The sequence below is a fragment of the Astyanax mexicanus genome, chromosome 6 (genome assembly GCF_023375975.1).
Source record: "Astyanax mexicanus isolate ESR-SI-001 chromosome 6, AstMex3_surface, whole genome shotgun sequence".
Lineage (NCBI taxonomy): Eukaryota > Metazoa > Chordata > Actinopteri > Characiformes > Acestrorhamphidae > Astyanax > Astyanax mexicanus.
The window spans coordinates 49,024,248-49,042,957 of record NC_064413.1 but is presented as its reverse complement, the minus strand read 5'-3'; the positions used below and the strand labels follow the sequence as shown (position 1 = coordinate 49,042,957).

General features: G+C 38.1%; 1 protein-coding gene across 3 annotated transcripts in view; it reads left to right on the top strand.

The window, feature by feature from the left end:
- Positions 1–504: 504 nt before the first annotated feature.
- wdr37 (WD repeat domain 37) overlaps positions 505–18,710 on the top strand; it is a 61,108-nt gene continuing 42,902 nt past the window's right edge. The window contains exons 1-6 of one of the 3 annotated variants that reach the window (XM_049480340.1): positions 505–707; positions 2,690–2,796; positions 5,189–5,367; positions 10,981–11,077; positions 11,878–11,973; positions 13,407–13,471. In XM_049480340.1, coding sequence (XP_049336297.1) covers positions 5,230–5,367; positions 10,981–11,077; positions 11,878–11,973; positions 13,407–13,471 — 396 coding nt within the window. In that variant the 5' untranslated portion in view covers positions 505–707; positions 2,690–2,796; positions 5,189–5,229. Of the gene's footprint in view, positions 708–2,689; positions 2,797–5,188; positions 5,368–8,576; positions 8,631–10,980; positions 11,078–11,877; positions 11,974–13,406; positions 13,472–18,710 lie in introns of those variants that run through there. The other 2 variants (XM_049480341.1, XM_049480342.1) reach the window with 2 other exon arrangements.

Below are 18,710 nucleotides of genomic sequence, written 5' to 3'. Positions count from 1 at the left end.
ATAATCTTTGGACAAAAGCGTCTGCCAAATGTAATGTAATCTCAGTAGATTGTGCTTCTGTCTGTAAAGAACCTGTGTGGCAGTCATTTTCATATTTTATCTGACGTAAGGAGGTTGTTTTTAGTATAAAAGCTGAAACATATCAAAATTATATACATTTTTTATTTATTTATTCAATTTGAGTTATAAAGGTTATTCAATCAATCAATTAACCTTTATTTTTATTCGAGATTACATTGAGGGAGACCCTCATTTACAATGCAGCCGAGCATTTACAGTATAAAACGGATTGAAAACATTTAAATGAGAAATGAGAAAAAAATAAGGATAATAGAAAAAATAAAATGAAATGATAAGAATTAAATGATAATAAGATATTAAAGTTATTAAATCTGAGGAATAAAAAGTCTCTAAATGTTATAATTTATTATTTTTTATTTTGGTAAGTTACCACATATGTGCCACATAAGCAGAGCCACAACAAAACAGTCAAACAAGGGGACTTTTATTTTGAAGCTAATGTCCGTCCAGCTGTCCGCTCTGACAGGCTGGGATAGAGGAGCTCCAGTCTGTCTGTGTTTCTGTCTGATAAAACCCTGTTTTTACTGCATATTATCTTGTGGAAGATGCTGTGGAATTTAGCTGCAGGCTCTGCCGTGTGCTGTGAGTGAGCGGAGCCGTGGATCGGGGCTGTTAAAGACAGAAATGTGAGTGTTTTTGAGCTGATGTCTCTCTGACTGATGTTTCTCTGATAGGGAGGAGCAGCGGCTCCAATATGGCTAGCTATAGCGGTTAGCTTAGCAGCGCAGGCTACATAAACACAGCGCTGACCTTCAGCAGCAGCGCTCAGGCCGGGCAGCGGGCCGTGGGACAGGTCTGTGCTCTGCTTTACACTGTTTATCTTGGTGTTTTTACACGGTTTTTGAGAATATTAGGGCTTGTGACAGTGCGCAGACTCAGACAGGCGCCCAGGTTAGCTTAGCTTATTGCTGCTAATTAGCTAAATTAGAGCTGATTAGCCCCAAATATGAGAAAGGTGCTTTTTCAGAAAACCCATATTTATCAGAAATGCTTTATTATTATTTAAAAATAGACGTGGGGAGGTGGGTCTCTATGTGTTTGTGTGTTTGTGTTATTATTGCACTGTCAACAGCACACACTATTGCTAGGTTCGATAACAAGCTTTATAAATTACATTTAAATTAGCAATATTCAACCTTATGACTGGAATATGGGCATTATTACATTTAGATTCAACTTTATTGTTATTACAATGTACCAGTACAAAACAACGAAATGTAGTTTACCATCTAACCAGAAGTGCAATAGCAGCAAGTGCAATATGGTATATATGGTACTATAAATATGATTTACAGAATATTTATAATTATTTACAGATGGAAAAGAAACATTATAGTGTTGTTTTGTTCTATAAACTGCAGACGACTTTTCTCCAAAGTTATAAATACAAATATTTTCATTTAGAGCATTTATTTGCAGAAAATGTGTTCATATTAGTTTAGAAACAACAGTACTAATATTTCAACTCAGGAAGAGTTCAGAAACCAATATTTGGTGGAATAATTTCAGCTTTCAGTTGTCTTGACATGCTCTCCACCACCAGTCCTACACACTGCTTTTGGGTGCTCATATTTGCAGCTTTGTTTGATGGCTTGTGACCATCTGTTTTCCTCTTGATTACATCGAGGTACACATTTTTGTTTTGTCAGTATTTTATAGAATAAAACAGCAATGTTCCTTTTACTCAAACGTATAACCTATCAATAGTAAAACAAAAAGTATGAGTTTTTTTATTTTACCAAATTGGAAACCTCTGGAAAATAATCAAGAGGAAGATGGAAGATCACAAACCATCAAACCAAACTGAACTGCTTGAATTTGTGCACCAGGAGTGTAAAGCATAATGTTTTCCAAAAGCAGTGTGTAAGACTGGGGGGGGGGGGGGGGGGGGGACATGCCAAGATGCATGAAAACTGGCAACGTAAACAGTTGAATTTGTTTTTTAGCAGGGCTGTCCACAAATATTCAGACATATAAGGAATAATGTTAATTTATTTTTTTTCTTATTTATTGATGTTGCTTTGATTCAGTAAGTGGACATATTTGATTTTTGCTCCAATAACCATTATAAATATGTGTAATAATTTTGTGTAAGGGAGTAAGGGATCTAATGACAGAGTACAACACTGCTATCTGGCACGTAAACTATTAATTAATTAAATCAATACTATTTTGAAAAATCAATACAGTATTACAAAGTAAAGCATCATAATGCTTCGATGTATTAATGTTTTGATATTCCCCCTTTTTTACTACCCTCCTTAGTGTAGGAGGGTTTTAACTGGGTTGCGTTACTGCGTATTCTGTTTGTGTTCCCTCTTTTTAAGCATGGTGAATCTTCACTTTTGCATATTTTTTAAATATTAGTGCATGCAGATAATACGAAATAACATAAGCTTACAGAATGCAGCATTACTAATGCCATAACTAGTGCCTGCATTTAATTTCCATTTTCTCCAGCCATGTTCTAATTTTCCTCCTTGCTGTTTTTCTGTTATTTGTGTGTGTGTGTGTGTGTGAATGCTGCCTAACCAGCTTGTCTCGGCTGCATTTACTTTCTCATTTGTCCATCCTTGTAGATGCATAGACTGTGTTCTTTTCTGTTCAGTGTGGGAGAGTGAGCCAGGCACCGCACCGAGACCCGTGTACACCTTTAACCCGTCGCCATGAGGATGTGTCTGCTTTGTTTAGCATTCACTGTGCTTCCCTGTCCTGGTATTTTTGTTTATTTTTTAATTTTGCATGTTGTCTTATTCATTGTCATTTTTTGCTGTATGTTTGTTTTTTTCTTATGTTCTTTGCTTGTAATGCTTGAGCTCACATTTAACACGCTTGGGTTTAATAGTTTGAAGACATATTGGGTTTATGTTACTGTTTGAACCAGTAAATCAGGGTTAGTTAGGACTTAAAATTGGGACTGTTTAGCTAAATTTAAACATGCAAGGGGCTGTCTACTTGATTGAAGAAAGAAAAAATGCTTAAACACTTGAAATAAACAGTATTTAATGTTTATAGTAAAGTAAAAGCGTAGGAAAACTCAGCATTTCTGTCTGGTTAGGGCTGTGTGGGAGTTTTAGGCTGCCTGGTTGCTTTCACTGGTGTATTTGCTGCAGTGTGCATATTCCCATGACATGCCATGTTATTTATTTATATTTAAACTTTTATTTTGGGGCTTGGGTCAAAGGTTGACCGTTGAACCTGTTTGAGATCTTGGATTAAGGCAGAAAGGCAGAATTTAAAGAGAGTTATGGCTGAGATCAAGTACAAATACTACAGCGCTTTTTCAATACCTTTTTCTAAATTGTAACTAAAAAATACAAAAACTGATAATAATTCTCACACAACATGCTTATTTAACAGCCGACATGAGTAATCTCACTCTCATACTGTCACCAGGAGAGGCTCTATCTTTCTGGATTTTGTTGGAACAAACAGTGAGCATGTTTGTAGCGGTTAATTAAAAACAAAAATCATTGCCTGTTCTTAAACTACACACACTTTTTTCTGCGCATATTGCTTTATGCATTTCAGTTCTTTAGTCCTTTTTTATATCAGCATTACATTGACAAGCAGCACACTAGCAGACCAGAGTAGCAGAATGCAGCGTAGCAGAAGACAGGGAGAGACAGCACGAGTTAGTGAGAGACAGAGAGAGAGAGAGAGACGGTGTGAATTAGCGAGATACAGAGAGAGGGAGAGACGGCACAAGTTGGCGAGAGACAGAGACCACTTTTTGCATGTTTATGCACGTTTAATTTAAAGTATCAAGACATTTTAGTCTTTTTGGTGTAGAATTTCGATTTTCAGCCCTAGATGTTTGACAGCTCGACTACAACTTAGCTTCTTCATGTAATGGAGACGATCTGTTCCAGCCAGGGCTGTCTGTCAATCACTTAATTTCTGTGTGTCACTCTTCTTACGATGTGTTCTAACGATGTAGAAGAATTTAAAAGACTAAATAAATAATAGTGCAAACAACTAAATAATGGTGCAAAAACTAAATAATGTAGCAACTTTAGCACACAGAAAACTAACTGTAAAACTAAACGCTGGACATGGAACGTATTAAAACGTATGGGCATGGGTGGAGCCATACTGCTACCAGGCAGCAGAGGCACTAGACCCGTGGTGCCTTCACTTTAGAGACACGTTGCACTGTCCACATTATCTACACTCATGGGTTCTGGGGGACAGTTTGATGTCCTCATCTTCTGTTATAATTGCTCCATACTCCTCCAAACCTAGAACTACAAGAATCTCTGTCAGCATGAACAGCAGTGTTCTTTATTAGAATCTTAAAGCTCCACTAGGTAGGATTGAGATTTTGTGCTTGTGGGCTCCCCCTACAGTTGTAGAGTGTAATAAATGTTTCAGGCGGATTAGTTTCTCTTTCTCGTTTTCTGGCTTTCACAGACATATTCGGTCTCTTTCCAGCTTCTGCCAGAGTGTATGTATGTTAGTTTTAACAAATGAACCAGTAGTCCTTGTAGAACTGTTAGAACTAAAGGTCGGAAAGCAGGTCGCAGTTCTCGCGAGCGTTGGTCTTGGCCGCCTCGGAAAACTTAGAGTCTGGTTTGAGCTCAGAGGAGCTCCGGCACAGACACGAGAGCACGGCTATTCCTCCTATTACACCTCAATGCAGCACTGCAGTGAGTTTCAAGCTGTAATTTCACTTATTTAAAAAGATCAAAAATCAAGGAAATCCTACCTAGTGCTGCTTTAAGTCAATTTATACAGAACCCTGCAGCTAAAAGCACAAACATATTAACAGAACAAGTTGACAGCCCCTTTAAATTGGCAATAAAAAGCCAAAAACAGGCTTGTACAGGCCTGATTGTGCTGACGAGCTTTAGCAAAAGAGATTCAGCACCCACACTCCAGTATTAGCACACATTGAGACTGTGTATAAGACTGGGTTTATATAAGACGTATTACGACTGCGGTATTAAGACATTCCATTAGTTGCATTGCGCAGCCGAACATTTTATAACTCCATTAGCTTCTGTTAAAGCGAACAATAAGAGCTTTCTGTTGAGTAGAGGAGAGAAAGCCTCTGGACCGTCGCAGTGGGCCGGAGCAAACCCTGTCCGTGTGTGTGTTTACACAGTTCCAGGTAGGAAGTGGGCAGTGGGACGTCACTGAGGAGTGATGCCTGTTGAGAGTGGAAACAGTGGAGCCGCCCGTCAAGCCAAGCAGAAGCGCAAGTCGCACAGCCTCTCCATCCGGAGGACCAACAGCACGGAGCAGGAGAGGCCCCCCATCCACAGAGACATGCTGGAGGGGCAGGTGAGCATGTGGCTTTCTCTTTCTTTCACTTGTTTACCGCTCTCTTTGTTTTTCATATGCATCATTACTGATGTGGACAATGTTCTGTATTATGGCATGTCTAATGGTGTGTTCTCATTTTACATTTTCCTTCCTTGAGTTACTGTATAACTTTAATTAATATAGTTAATATAGTAATATTGTACGTCTGTATGTCTCTATTCTCTATATCACTTTTCTGGCTTTTTTTGCACTATATAGACAGAAAAAAAGTATTGGGACACCTACCTATTCGTTGTTTCTTCTTCTAAATTCAAGAGAATTAAAAATAGTTGGTCCTGCTTTTGTTGAAGTAACTGTCTGTATTGTCCAAAAGGCTTTTAACTAGATTGTGGAGCATTGCTGAAAGGATTTGATTGCATTTAGTGGCAAGAGCATTAGTGAGGGTACCATCATACCTGAGAACACAGTTCCACTGTTCCACGGCTTGGCGATGGTGCCAACAGTTTAATCTAGACCTGGGAAGGTAGTAATTACATTATCAACTTGTCTTAAAATATATGGATGTATCAAGAGTGAGCCTTATAGTCCTGTACGCCTGATGTATGAATTTTACCAGTCAGGTATTAAGGAGCAGTAAAGCCACTCTGCTAAAGTGTCGCGCTATACAGGAGTTTCAGTTTAGTTCTCCAGCACTAAGGCTGGGTGCAGCAGCATTAGCATTAGCTGCTAACCGCAGCACTAGCTCTTTCGCCGCTCAAAATTGAGTATATTGGACTGTAGTCTGCTTGTGTACTGTGTTTAAACAAGTTATGTTGGACAAACCGCTAGCTGACAGCGCACTGGGGTACTTCAACACTCAGTGTAGTGCTGTTGGGCAGTATTTCCTAGCAATAAGCACTGCTAACCGTGCTAAAATACTGGAAATCTTAGCTAATAGAAGCTCTTTACTCTTTACTATGTCATTTGCATTAAATTGTTCTGTAATGACAATAATATTGATTATTGCGATAATTTCTGTGACACTTGATCATCCCAAAAATGTAGCTATCATGACAGGCCTATGTTTATCTGCACCAAAGAGTCTTTTTCTGTGCAGAGCCTTGTGTAAGCTTATTCATACTTTTTAAATATATAACAAAATTATTATTATTATCATTTTTATTATCATTTTTTTTGTTTTTTTAATTTTACTTTTGTGTACCCGCTCATGGAAGCAGCAAAGTAACATATTACATGCTGTCTTCTGACGTCAAGAGGGAGACTGTTTTGATGTACGCTGAATGCTGTCCTTGATGATCAGTAATTTTTCTTATTTGTGGTTTAACTTGGCTTAAAATCCTGATGGCACACCTGTGAGAAGCAAACACGTTAAATACCCCTTAGACCAATATTTACAAGATTTACAGGAGTATTTATGTAAGAGCTTTGCTCTAACACTGCAGTAAATTCCAGAAACCAGGATGTGGTTAGCTATTTTGGTGAATGAGTAGTTTCTCCATCGATTGAGCAGTGTAGCTCGACTGTGTGATCTGGAGCTTTTAGCACACACCTATTCTAAAAATGTTTCACTATCAGAGGACATTCCCTATGTAAACACTGATAAGAAAAATAGTATGTTAAACGGTGCTATGTCAAACAGTGAGCCTGTTGTCTGAACCTTATACAGTTAAGCTGTACATGTCAGTGTTTCCTTCAAGATCGTTCATCCCTTCTTTTTACTGCCTACAGATTACAGAAAATTTATATTTGCCTCAGTGGAAATATTGAGATAATATATAATAATGTATAAAATATATATATGAGGTCTATGTCTCTCTCCCAATAAACTCTATATTTAAGTTCATTTTAAACTCTCTACCCACATAAGTTAAATTATCACACAATTATCACACTTGTTATCAGTTTACTTCATTTAATACTTCATCACAAACTGGCTGTTTTTTTTAGCTAAAATATATGAGCTATACAGGCTAGGATAGTAGCTGGCATTAGCTGAGGTAAACCAGCCTTTGCATTGGCATGCAAATGGAGTTTACAGTGTTGCTCATCCTCCTCTAGTCCTTTATCAGTACCCAAAGGACGCTGCTCACAGGGAACAGTGAGTCTAGAATCGTGGTGGTTTTAACAAGGGCTGCACGAAATTGGAAAAATTTACATTGTAAATTATTTTTCTCAACTATATATATTTCAATATTAAACAATGCAGGGTCCATGACGTCACCGGCCCCGCCCCCACACATGCACTGTCTTGCGTCTGAATCGATTAAGAGCTGAGTCAGTGCCGAGCACTCGAAACCCGAGGAAAACAGCAAAACAACAGATATCGGCCCTTTAATGAGGCTTTTATATGGCTTTTAAAAAGGTAAATAAGAGCGTTTTTCTGGGATCCAGATGTAACTGGATATGCCCAACCATGTGGATAGAGGCCATGCAATTACCTTGTGTGTACTCCTGTCCCACGCTTCCCCTCCTCCCCTCGTGCAGGCAGCAGCAGCCTGTCACTCACACAGACACATAGACAGCGCTGTGCATCTACTTCTTGTGTCAGAAATCAAAACATTGCAACACGGAGTGTTTGATTTAATTCCCTTAAGTGACATTGCACGTCCTGCGATGTGACAATTGCTCATGTGCACATCGCAATAACTATGCTTAAGCGATATATATCGTGCAGCCCTAGTTTTAATGTTACGGCTGAAATGTCCTGTCATCTGTCTACGATATTGACCCTGTTCTATACCCACTATAGCCTCCAGTAACTCATCAAATGTTAATGAATGGGCATGTTGGGGGTTGATTATTCTTTTCAGTGGTCCTTTCTGTCCCTCATTGCTACCTGTTGACTCTTTGTTGATTGACGGGCCCCTCTGTAAACTTGTCCTGAGGATTATGATACAGTGCCTTTCTCTCTCAGGACTGTCATTATGTTCGGTTGCCATAGGCAACTCTGTTTTAGGATTGAGTGGCTTTATGAGAAGAAGGGACTGGTTATTGTTTGCTAATTGGCTCTTTCTTCATCGTGTGTGTGTGTGTGTGTGTGTGTGTGTGCCCGTATGGCAGTGACAGTGGAGTGTAGTTAACCTTGCTCTGTCACACACTGTCCACTCCTCTCTATCAAGTGCGTATGTATCTTGTAGTGTCTACTTGGCCGCGTTTCAAACGGGTGCTCAGCTGGTTATATCTCTGCTTGTTTTTGTTTTTTTTGAACACCACTTGTCTCTGTGTAGTTTTAATTTGGCTGAGAGCAGGGTTCTGGATGCTGCTCGCTCTCCAGTATGGAGGTAAGTTGGTTATTGATGCCATAGGGGCCAACATAGTGTTTCTGTTGTGTTATTAGATTCACTAGATGTTAGATATACTAACGTGATCCTACTTAGTACACTGCAAAGTAGGATCATCATAGTCGGGTCAACGATATGGCAAATTATACAGCTCTGGAAAAAAAAATAGACTACTTAAAATTGGAGTTACTTTAATTTTACCAAATTAAAAACCTCTGAAGTATAGTCATGAGGACGATGGATGATCACAAGCCATCAAACCAAACTGAACTGGAAACTGAGCATTTTTGCACCAGTGTAAAGTGTAAAGCATAAAGTTATCCAACAGCAGTGTGTAAGACTGTTGGAGGAGAACATGCCAAGATGCATAAAAAAAAAACTTTGATTAAAAACTTTATGAATATAAACTTGTTTTTCTTGCATTATTTGAGGTCTGAAAAGAGCTCTGCATCTTTTTTGTTATTTTGGTCATTTCTTATTTTCTGCAAATAAATGCTCTAAGTGACAATATTTTTATTTGGAATTTGGCAGAAATGTTGTCTGTAGTTTATAGAATTAAACAACAATGTTTATTTTACTCAAACATAAACCTATAAATAGCAAAATCAGAGACACTAAAGTGCTCTCTTAATTTTTTCCAGAGCTGTATATGTATGTGGCTACTTCAAGGTAAAAAATGACTGTGAATAGTTAGTACATAAAATTATCTCCAATCGGCACCGTTTAAGGTCCTTGCAAATAAACAGTGCACAGTTATCATAATAGGATGTGGGCCAAAACAAGGCTCTTGAGAACAGCTCTGTTCCTTCTTGCCAGATCATCTTTGGAGTGTTTAATTTGTTGGAAAACCATAATCTGAGCTCAAACTGAACACACTCACATCAGATGCACTCCACACATTTGAGCTAAATTGCTCTTTTCTGGTGTTATTTCAGCTGCTTATATTACCCCGATAATTAATACAAACTCTGAATAAATGCAATTTCTGCTGTTGCTCAATGATAAACTGCACAGACATATGCACTAGTTCAGAACACAGGACCTTCTTCCTGTATTTACTTTTTGTTCCTCCCCAGAAAGCTCTGACCAATGAGCAGAGAGAACATTTTCACACAGTGTTTGTTGTTGTGCATTTTGGTGAGCTTGGAATTTTAACTGTTTAATAAATCCAACCAAACCTAGAGAAAATCGCTTCAAGTTTATGAACTAGCAAAATCATTCAGGCCAGATTAAATAAATCTAGCTATAAGATGTTACAGTACCCTGAAAAAAAAAGAAAAACATTGATAACACTTCCTACGAACCCTGTATTCATAATGTCTCATGAATGCATTTATAATGCATTATATGACATTCATAAAACCTTATAATGACAGTAATAAGGCTGCATAATAACTCATAAGTACTTACAGCAACATTCATAACACATTATAAACTACAAATATAAGGGTTTATAAAGAAAGGGTTTATAATGCCTTATAATATCTGTTCATAAGTACATTGTACAATGTAGTGTTGTACCAAAATATACCAAATCTGTGTTATAGTGCATTACAACACTACATTGTACAATGTTCTTATGAACAGATATTATAAGGAATTATAAGCCCTTTCTTTATAAACCCTTATACTTGTAGTTTACAATGTGTTATGGATGTCACTGTAAGTACTTATATTTATTATACAGAGTTATTATACAGCCTTATTACAGTCAGTATAAGGTAATATGCATGTCATAATGCATTATGAATGCATTTATAATGCATTATGAATACTGGGTTCATAGGAAGTGTTACCAACAAGAAAGTGCAGGTATCTCACAAAACTAGAAGCCTTTTCTCTTGTAGAATAAGTGTAAATATCCCAAACAAGAGCTGAAATACCTGCTAAAAGCTGTGATTCTTGCCAAAAGAGGTGTTACTAAGTACTGGCAAGCAGGGTCTCTGTTATCTTAGGGTGCTGTCTAGCTAGTCACAGTAACAGACGTTTTGTCCAGTTGTGTAGTAGCCTGTAGCTTAATATATAGATGTGTTTCTTAACCACTTGTGTAAATCCTGTTAGGTGTGTTTGATAATGTTTAAAAGCTCCTGAGTGACTCAGTTAGTTTCATCCCTTGGTCTCTGTTGCTTTACTGTTTTTAACATTGCATCAGAACTGTAGACTGACTGTTAAAACATGACTAGAATAACTGGAATTGACTTCACACCTGATTTTATGATGAAAACTCGTTTGATAATCCACTTTCTGTTCGTTGCTGTCTGTCATGTGGTTAGCGGAGAGATCTTTCAGTCAGATTCTGAGGTTCTGTGAATGTTTGTGAGCTGATGGTGTGATCTGATGCTCGTTACAGGATTCCAAGCTGCCCATGGCTCTGAGGAGCAACTTGCTTGACCTGTTTGGACAGATTGAACGCGAGTTTGAGAATCTCTACCTTGAAAACATTGAATGTGAGTAAAAGACAAACTAAAATTAAATTGCATATGTGAATGTAGTGTTTACTTTTCAGTTCGAACAGCAAGGCCCAATCCAATTTCACCTCATTTTGCCCATAACACTATAGCACATAGCACACACCTCCTCTGATACATGTGAAATCAGCCACCACCTCTTTTTGAACTGCTGCTGATGCAGCATTGCCGAGTAGCATCACAGAGGAAAACGCAGAGAGGAAAACGCATCACAGAGGAAAACGCAGAGACTCGGTTCTGATACATCAGCTCACAGATGCCACGTGCTGATCAACATCATGCTTTGGAGTGATGAGGGGAGAGAGAGAGCCATCTACTCACCCAGAGAGAGAGCAAGGTCAATTTTGCTCTTTCTGGGCTCTGGCAGCTGATGGCAAGCTGCATGACCAGGATTCGAACCAACAATCTCCTGATCGTAGTGTCAATGCTTTAGGCCCCTGGACCACTCTGTGCCCCTCTGAGATTTTTTAGATCAAGAAAAGATGGCGCAAGCGACCAAAGAAATCCATATGTAGTATTTTCTTTGTTAACAAATATGATGACAATTACATTATTTTAGTTTAATGTGATTTAAATTTTATTGCTCTTTTCTTCATAACAAACATAAAACAAATCCCAATTGCTAGCTAGCTAGATTGATTAGTTTTAACATTTCAGATTCCTCTAATTGAGCAAATGCATACCTTGACTGGAGTTCACAGAGAAGATCAGCAACCAGACCTAATGTTCTACTGTGTTCTTCTAACCTACATATCAATAACTCTTCAAACCAACGGCAGTGAGGAGAGAGATCGAGTCCCTGAACGAGCGCTTGGCTGGTGAAGGACAGACTGTAGATGGAGGAGACCTTACTAAAGGAGCCCTGAAGACTAAAGGTAAGAGAGACTCATCTCAGACCGCTGAATGGAACAGAAAAGAATGCTGTTTGTCATTTTGCATCCGCAACTTACACATGGAGAGCTACGTACCCTAATCAACCCCACATGATCCAGTTGATTGAGGTCCATCCAATACCTTTGACCCAAATCTAATCATCCACAAACCTTGATAAGGCTCCCATGGCTAAACACAATCAAATTGTCCCAGCAGCAATGTTCTAACATGTAGTATACACTGGTGAGTAAAGTGCTTCTGTTTATTTACAGTAAGCTTAGATTTCCAGTATTTTAGCAGCAGCGGTTAGCAGCAGCTCTAGCCACTTTTAGCACCGCTTAGTGCTAGCAAATGCAGCCCGAAAGCCAAGGTACTATCAACTAGTGGTTTGTCCCACTTAGTTTGTTTTAACACGGGAAACACGCAAACTACAGTCCAATATGCTCACCTCTGAACAGCAAAAGAGCTAGCACTGAGGTTAGCGGCTAGTGCTAATACTGTTCCAGCTGTAGAAACTCCTGTATAATGCTGTACCTTAGCCGAGTGGCTTTACTGCTCCTTAATACCTGACTGGTAAAATTCATACATAAGGCGCACCAGATTATAAGGCGCACTGTTGATTTTGGGGAAAATGAAAGAATTTTAAGTATGATTTTAAATACGGTACACAGGGCTCTAAAGTGCAACCAATGTGGTCGCACATACAACCTAATTTAGACTCATATTCCTGTCTAAACCAATCAGAGAGAGTGACGGGTGGAACCCCACTGCGATATAATTATATTTCAACATCACTCAGAATCTGACCGAGGCTGTTTTATTAATTAAGAAAACAGTGATTAATTTAGCTTGGATATACAGTTAGCATGGCCAGTTAGCTGCTAGCCATCTCCATTAACACCAGCAGTCTGTTAGCCTAGCTAGCATGGGACCCACAGCAGCATTGTAAAGGTGTTGTAAAGGTAATAACTGTAGACTGGAGTAAACTATAGTCATAATCCACATATCTTATAAACCACAGGGTCTACAAACACTAACCAGCACAAACACACTCATCTGCTGTTAAAAACAGCGATAAATTTAGTTCGGAAATACAAATCTTCAGTAAAATCTGCAGGCTGTTAGTCTAGCTAGCATTGAGCCGTTAGCTCTAATCCAGGGTTGTGAAGGTAAATCGGTAACTAACTCAGGTGAACTACAGCCATAATCCACATCAAATATCAAACCACAGATCCTACCCACTCTAACCAGCTCTAAGAAATAAATCTGTTATTAAAAACCAGTGATTCATTCAGCTCGGAAATACAGTTAGCCGGTTAGCCATTAGCCATTGCAGCTACATGTCATAATAAAAGTAAAAAAAAAAATATATATATATATATATATATTTATATATATTGTCTAATTTCTAGTTGTTTCTGTCTTGTTTACACAGCCAGTCACAGCACGAGTCAGCTGTCCCAAAAACTGAAGACTACATACAAAGCCTCCACCAGCAAGGTACGAGTGCATCTGTTTGATTATTGTTGCTACAGCGGGCTAACAGAGCTAATCTCTCAGTGTTGGCTTTAAACCGCTGCTCAAAGTCCTGCTCAGGCTGGCCCCCTGCCAGTTCGTCCAGCAGATTAATTCAGCTCTTAGCCAGAAAACAAATCATATTTGTTCACAATTGGATTAGTGAAAGATCCTGAGTCAGATCCTGAGTGTGTGTGTGTGTGTGTGTGTAGTGTAGAGTAGTGAAGTGATTGTGAGAGTGCTACAGCTTGTGCGTCAGTGTTGATGATTAATGTTACATTAAGCTGCATGCTGTCTGCACTGTCAGTGTTGGCATGCTCTAAAAGACAAGTGTGTTCATGCACATCCAGTGTAAAAAAAGAGCTTTTACATAAAGAATTGCTGTGTTTTCATGGAACAAACTGAAGTAATGCAGTTATTTAGTGATTCACACCATTAAATCATAATCTAAGCAAATTCTAATGTTAGTATGTATTGCCTTATTTGTGTAGTATTATTTTCTGTATTTTATTTAGTTGATATATTAGTTTAACATACATTTAATATGGTTTGCTTGTTTGTCCACACGTATGTAAAGCAAGCCTTATCAAAACAGGTTTGTGAACTTTTTGGAATCTGGACTTGTGGAAATGTGACACCTATGATTTTTAACTACATTTTGAAAGTAATGAAGTTTAACAAACAACGTGAAGCATTTTGCAGCGCATTGGAAAAAGTGTGCACTGTTGGCATGCTGAGATATTGATCTCTCAAAACAGAGGTAATTAACATCTGATTGAATTGGTTGATGATTAAAAGTAATTTAACGCTGTGCAGCAGCCATTACACACATTAGAGCTGCTGAGGCTTTAAACGCACTGAAGGCCTTAAGCTCATTTAGATCAGATCAGATCTTCAGGTGTTCCTTTTAGGCTCCTATTAGATCTGATTCTAAAAAAAAAAACATCTGCCTTCCAAAACAGAATTATCAGAGACGGTAGAGGAAAAGTTCCTAAAGCTCAAAAGACTAAAAGGTTTACCCCATGGTTTCTAAAGACTGGCTTCATTGTTAAATCTTAAGACAAAGCTTTTATGAATGGAATAAATTAAGCATGGTGTTCCAAAAGTTCACAAACTTTTTAGTGACTGCTGTGTATCAGCAGGCCTGTAGTCCTATACTGAGCTGTTATAGAGTCACATAAAAGGGATTAAACTGAGACACTGAAGGTTTCCTGAACATGGATTAAGACTTTTCCTAGACAAAGGACAGTTTTATTTAGGTTTATGTGTGTTGACTGCTGTGAATACTCCCATTGCACTTTTGCACATTGCACATTGAATTTTTAATACTGTTTTTGATGGCAGATGCAATAAATCATGTTCACACACGGTCAGAGTCTCTTAGGGTGTACTCACACTATGCAATCCCAAAGCACGGCTCGATTGACTAGTGTAATCATTCTTAACTGTGCCAGGGCACGGTACGCATGCAGTGTGAGCACGATCCATGCATGAGCACAGAACAAGGTGTCTTAACGATGCGACATACCTGTAAACAAACATGGCAATGTTGTTCCAAATTCAGCACCCCAGCCAGGAAAAGCATGATGTATGCGATGTATGTAACAGTGACTTAGAGTTCACACAAAGCAATCCAGACTGTTCTCATACAGAGTTCCCCAATGGTGGAACAAACTATCTTCCACTACCAGATCAGGAGAATCTCTCACTATCTTTAATAAACTCCTGAAGACAGAGCTCTTCAAAGAGCACTTACTCTCCTAACACCTCTAACACACTAACTACTTGTTTCCTTCTTCCCCTCCTTCACTCCTCTATCCCATTATTTTCCTATGTCCTCCTTTAGGCCCTATCTAAAAATGTTTTTTTACCTTTAACTTCTATTACTTTATGTACTTCACTATTGTAAGTCGCTTTGGACAATAGCGTCTGCCAGATGTAACGTAATGTAATAACCGTGACTTTTGGCACATATTTCTAAGTAAGTTAAAGTGGATTATTTATTATCTCTGCTTTTGTCAAGAAGATTTGCTCCAGAAAGAGGGTACTTTTCATGTCGGGGTGTTAAATTCGGCACAACACCACCAAGCCCACTTAGCAGTGAATAATGACGTAAGAATGCTCGGGAACGGATTGTTTAAACACTGTGTGAGTGCAGGTCAGCGGGGGAGTGGGGACGGGGCAGAACATTCCTCCAGTACAATTCAACCAAACTGTGCCTAGTGTGAGTACACCCTTAATGTTGAGTAGCAGGTCTTTGTGGATTAATACACAAACAGCTTAGAATTTGCCTCTAAGGCTATGTTCATGCAAAAAGTAAAAATGCCCCAAATTAGATTTTTATATCATATGTGATCATATTTTGTATCCTATGAGTTCGCCACATAGCACATTGAATCAGAAAGTGTTCACAAAGGTGCTGCTGCAGTGTTGGAAAAATGAAAATAAGGCATAAAAACCTCAACCTAGGCCGAATACAGTGCCCTATTTTCAGTGACCCTGATTCTAGCAAGGATTAAAGTGACACTTAACGTGAAGCAGTGCATTTCTGTGCATGCTCGTCCCTTACACAGCATGCACCATTCAGATCACCAAAAGATCTGCCCTCTGTACCCTGGTAGGATCATGAATTTGGCAAATTTTATCACTAAACAAGGTAAATATAATTTATATATACCAGTAACTAAACACTTGTATTCTCAACCCATTGAGGATCAAGAAACAAAAGCAAATTGGTTCACTTCAGCTATTGCAGTGTGAAAGTAACTCAATCTGATGGAGATTTTAGCAAGCAAACCAGTTTACACTTTTACTTTTATCTGTCTAGGCCTCAGCTTAATCTGTGTTTAGGAAACTGGTCACATGTGTTTTTGACCATCTGCACCAGCATCATTCACGCTGTGGCTGTTCTGTTGGTTGGAAGAGGAGATTTTGAGGAAATGTTGTGGAGATGTTGTTGTGGAAAGTAGGAACGGTGTTCTCCTGCTTGTGGTTCCGCTGGACTGAAACTGAAAACTCTTTTCTCTCGCTCTTACTGGTTTTTAGCGTTCAAATTCTTTCCACGGCAAAGTAGGTGGACCTCGCAACTTCAATGTTGGGAACTGGGAGTTGTGGGGTGGAGATTCATGGGTAACTTCCTTAACTCCTCCTCCTCCCTTTGTGTACCAGAATGCATGAACTATCCTACCCCAAGGGGGATCCATGCTTATTGGACCAACGCTCTGTTAAATTATCATGGGTAACAGTCAGTTCATCTTGGATCTAGAATATCACACCATGCATGTTCATATATTTAAAAAAATAATAATATTAATAAAAAAAATATATAAATAAAATATATTGAAAACCTCTGGAATATAATCAAGTGGCAGATGGATGATCACAAGCCATCAAACCAAGCTAAACTGCTTGAATTTTTGCACCAGGAGTGCAGGCATAAAGTTATCCAAAAGCAGTGTGTAAGACTGGTGGAGGAGGCCATGCAAAGATGCATAAAAACTGTGATTAAAAACCAGGGTAATTCCACCAAATATTGATTTCTGATCTTATGAACTTTATTAATATGAACTTGTTTTCTTTGCATTATTTAAGGTCGGAAAGCTCTGCATCTTTTTTGTAATTTCAACCATTTCTCATTTTCTGCAAATAAATGCTCTAAATGACAATATTTTTATTTGGAATTTGGAAGAAATGTTGTCCGAAGTTTATAGACTTTATAGACAAAACAACAATGTTCATTTTACTTAAACATATATCTATAAATAGCAAAATCAGAGAAACTGATTCAGAAACTGAAGTGATCTCTTTATTTTTTCCAGAGCTGTAAATATTTTATTATTATTTATTTTAAGAATTTATGATTTTTTTATTTCCTTTCCTTTCTGTAAAGAAACATGTTAAATATAACCTTGTTTCTTAACTCTGGTCCTGGAGGCCCACTATCCTGGATATTGCAGTGCTTTTTCTGCTCTTAACACGTTCACTTTAACAAACCAGCAGCCTGTCAATTAACTGATTATTTGGATCAGGTGTGCTGGGAGCAGCGGAATCATTAACAAGTGCAGTCCAGTGGCCTCCAGTAATGGGGTTGGGAAACACTGAAATATAACCCTCACTCAACCAGTCCATATGTAAAATTAGTTCAGCAAATTTAACATTTTGAAACCTTTATTTATTTATTTATTTATTTGTTTGTTATTATTAATAAAATTTTCCAGTTTTGTCCACAGCAGTGTAACTCTACCTAATTCAGCTGACAGCCAATCACAACTGTTCTCATTGACGGATATCAGTCTTAAAGCCACTGTAAAATATATATTAATATAGTAATACAGAGCTAAACATAATGTAGCAAAACTTGTTTGAATATTTATTAGGATATACAACCTTTAAAATGAAATAATAAAGTTAAACAAATTAACACAATTTGACATAAATGATTTTAATAGAAGTGGCTAATTCCAATTTTTCTCTCCTGCGTGACTTGATTTTTTATTTATGGTGTGATCTTCCAGACCTGAGGTGAGCTGGTGTGGATTAACCCTCAGGTTTATATATAATGATATTAATATAAAGCATATATACCTGGAGTGTCCTGGGGTTCACCCCATTGGCCTGTAGCCAAGACTTATGTGCATTTTTGTCTCTATGCTCAGTGCTTAAGGTGATGCCTGTACTGGTACCTGTACTGATACCCCCTGATGAATAGTTCTGTGTTGTGGTGTTCCGCTTATAGAAAAAGGAGATTTTCAATGACATGTGGTTTGCAAAACTATGATTTTCGGTTGCAAACTGAAAATCATCTGGTGTTTCCCTTTCCTCTTGATCAGTCCATGTCGAAACTAGCGCTGCACCAATATGGGAGTTGTGGGCTGATGCTGATATCTGAGACTTTTTATGTGCAAGTCAGCTAATGCAAATACATGAACAGTTATTCATGTACATCAACACAGATTAGCATTATGTACATATAAAATATTAATTTTGCAGATATTTAAGAGCCGCTTAACTAAAATTTTGTTATTTTTAAATTTAAATTATCCATGAATTATTAGTTTGAAATATTAAATGTAAACATCCGTTAAATCAAATATATCAAGTTTCAGTTATCTACCAGTGCAATATGATTCCAATATTCTTTTGCAGAAAGGTCTTTAAGTTAATAATCATTCTGATCACTTTGAGGGCCCTATCATACACCCTGTGCTCATTGCAATCTTACACA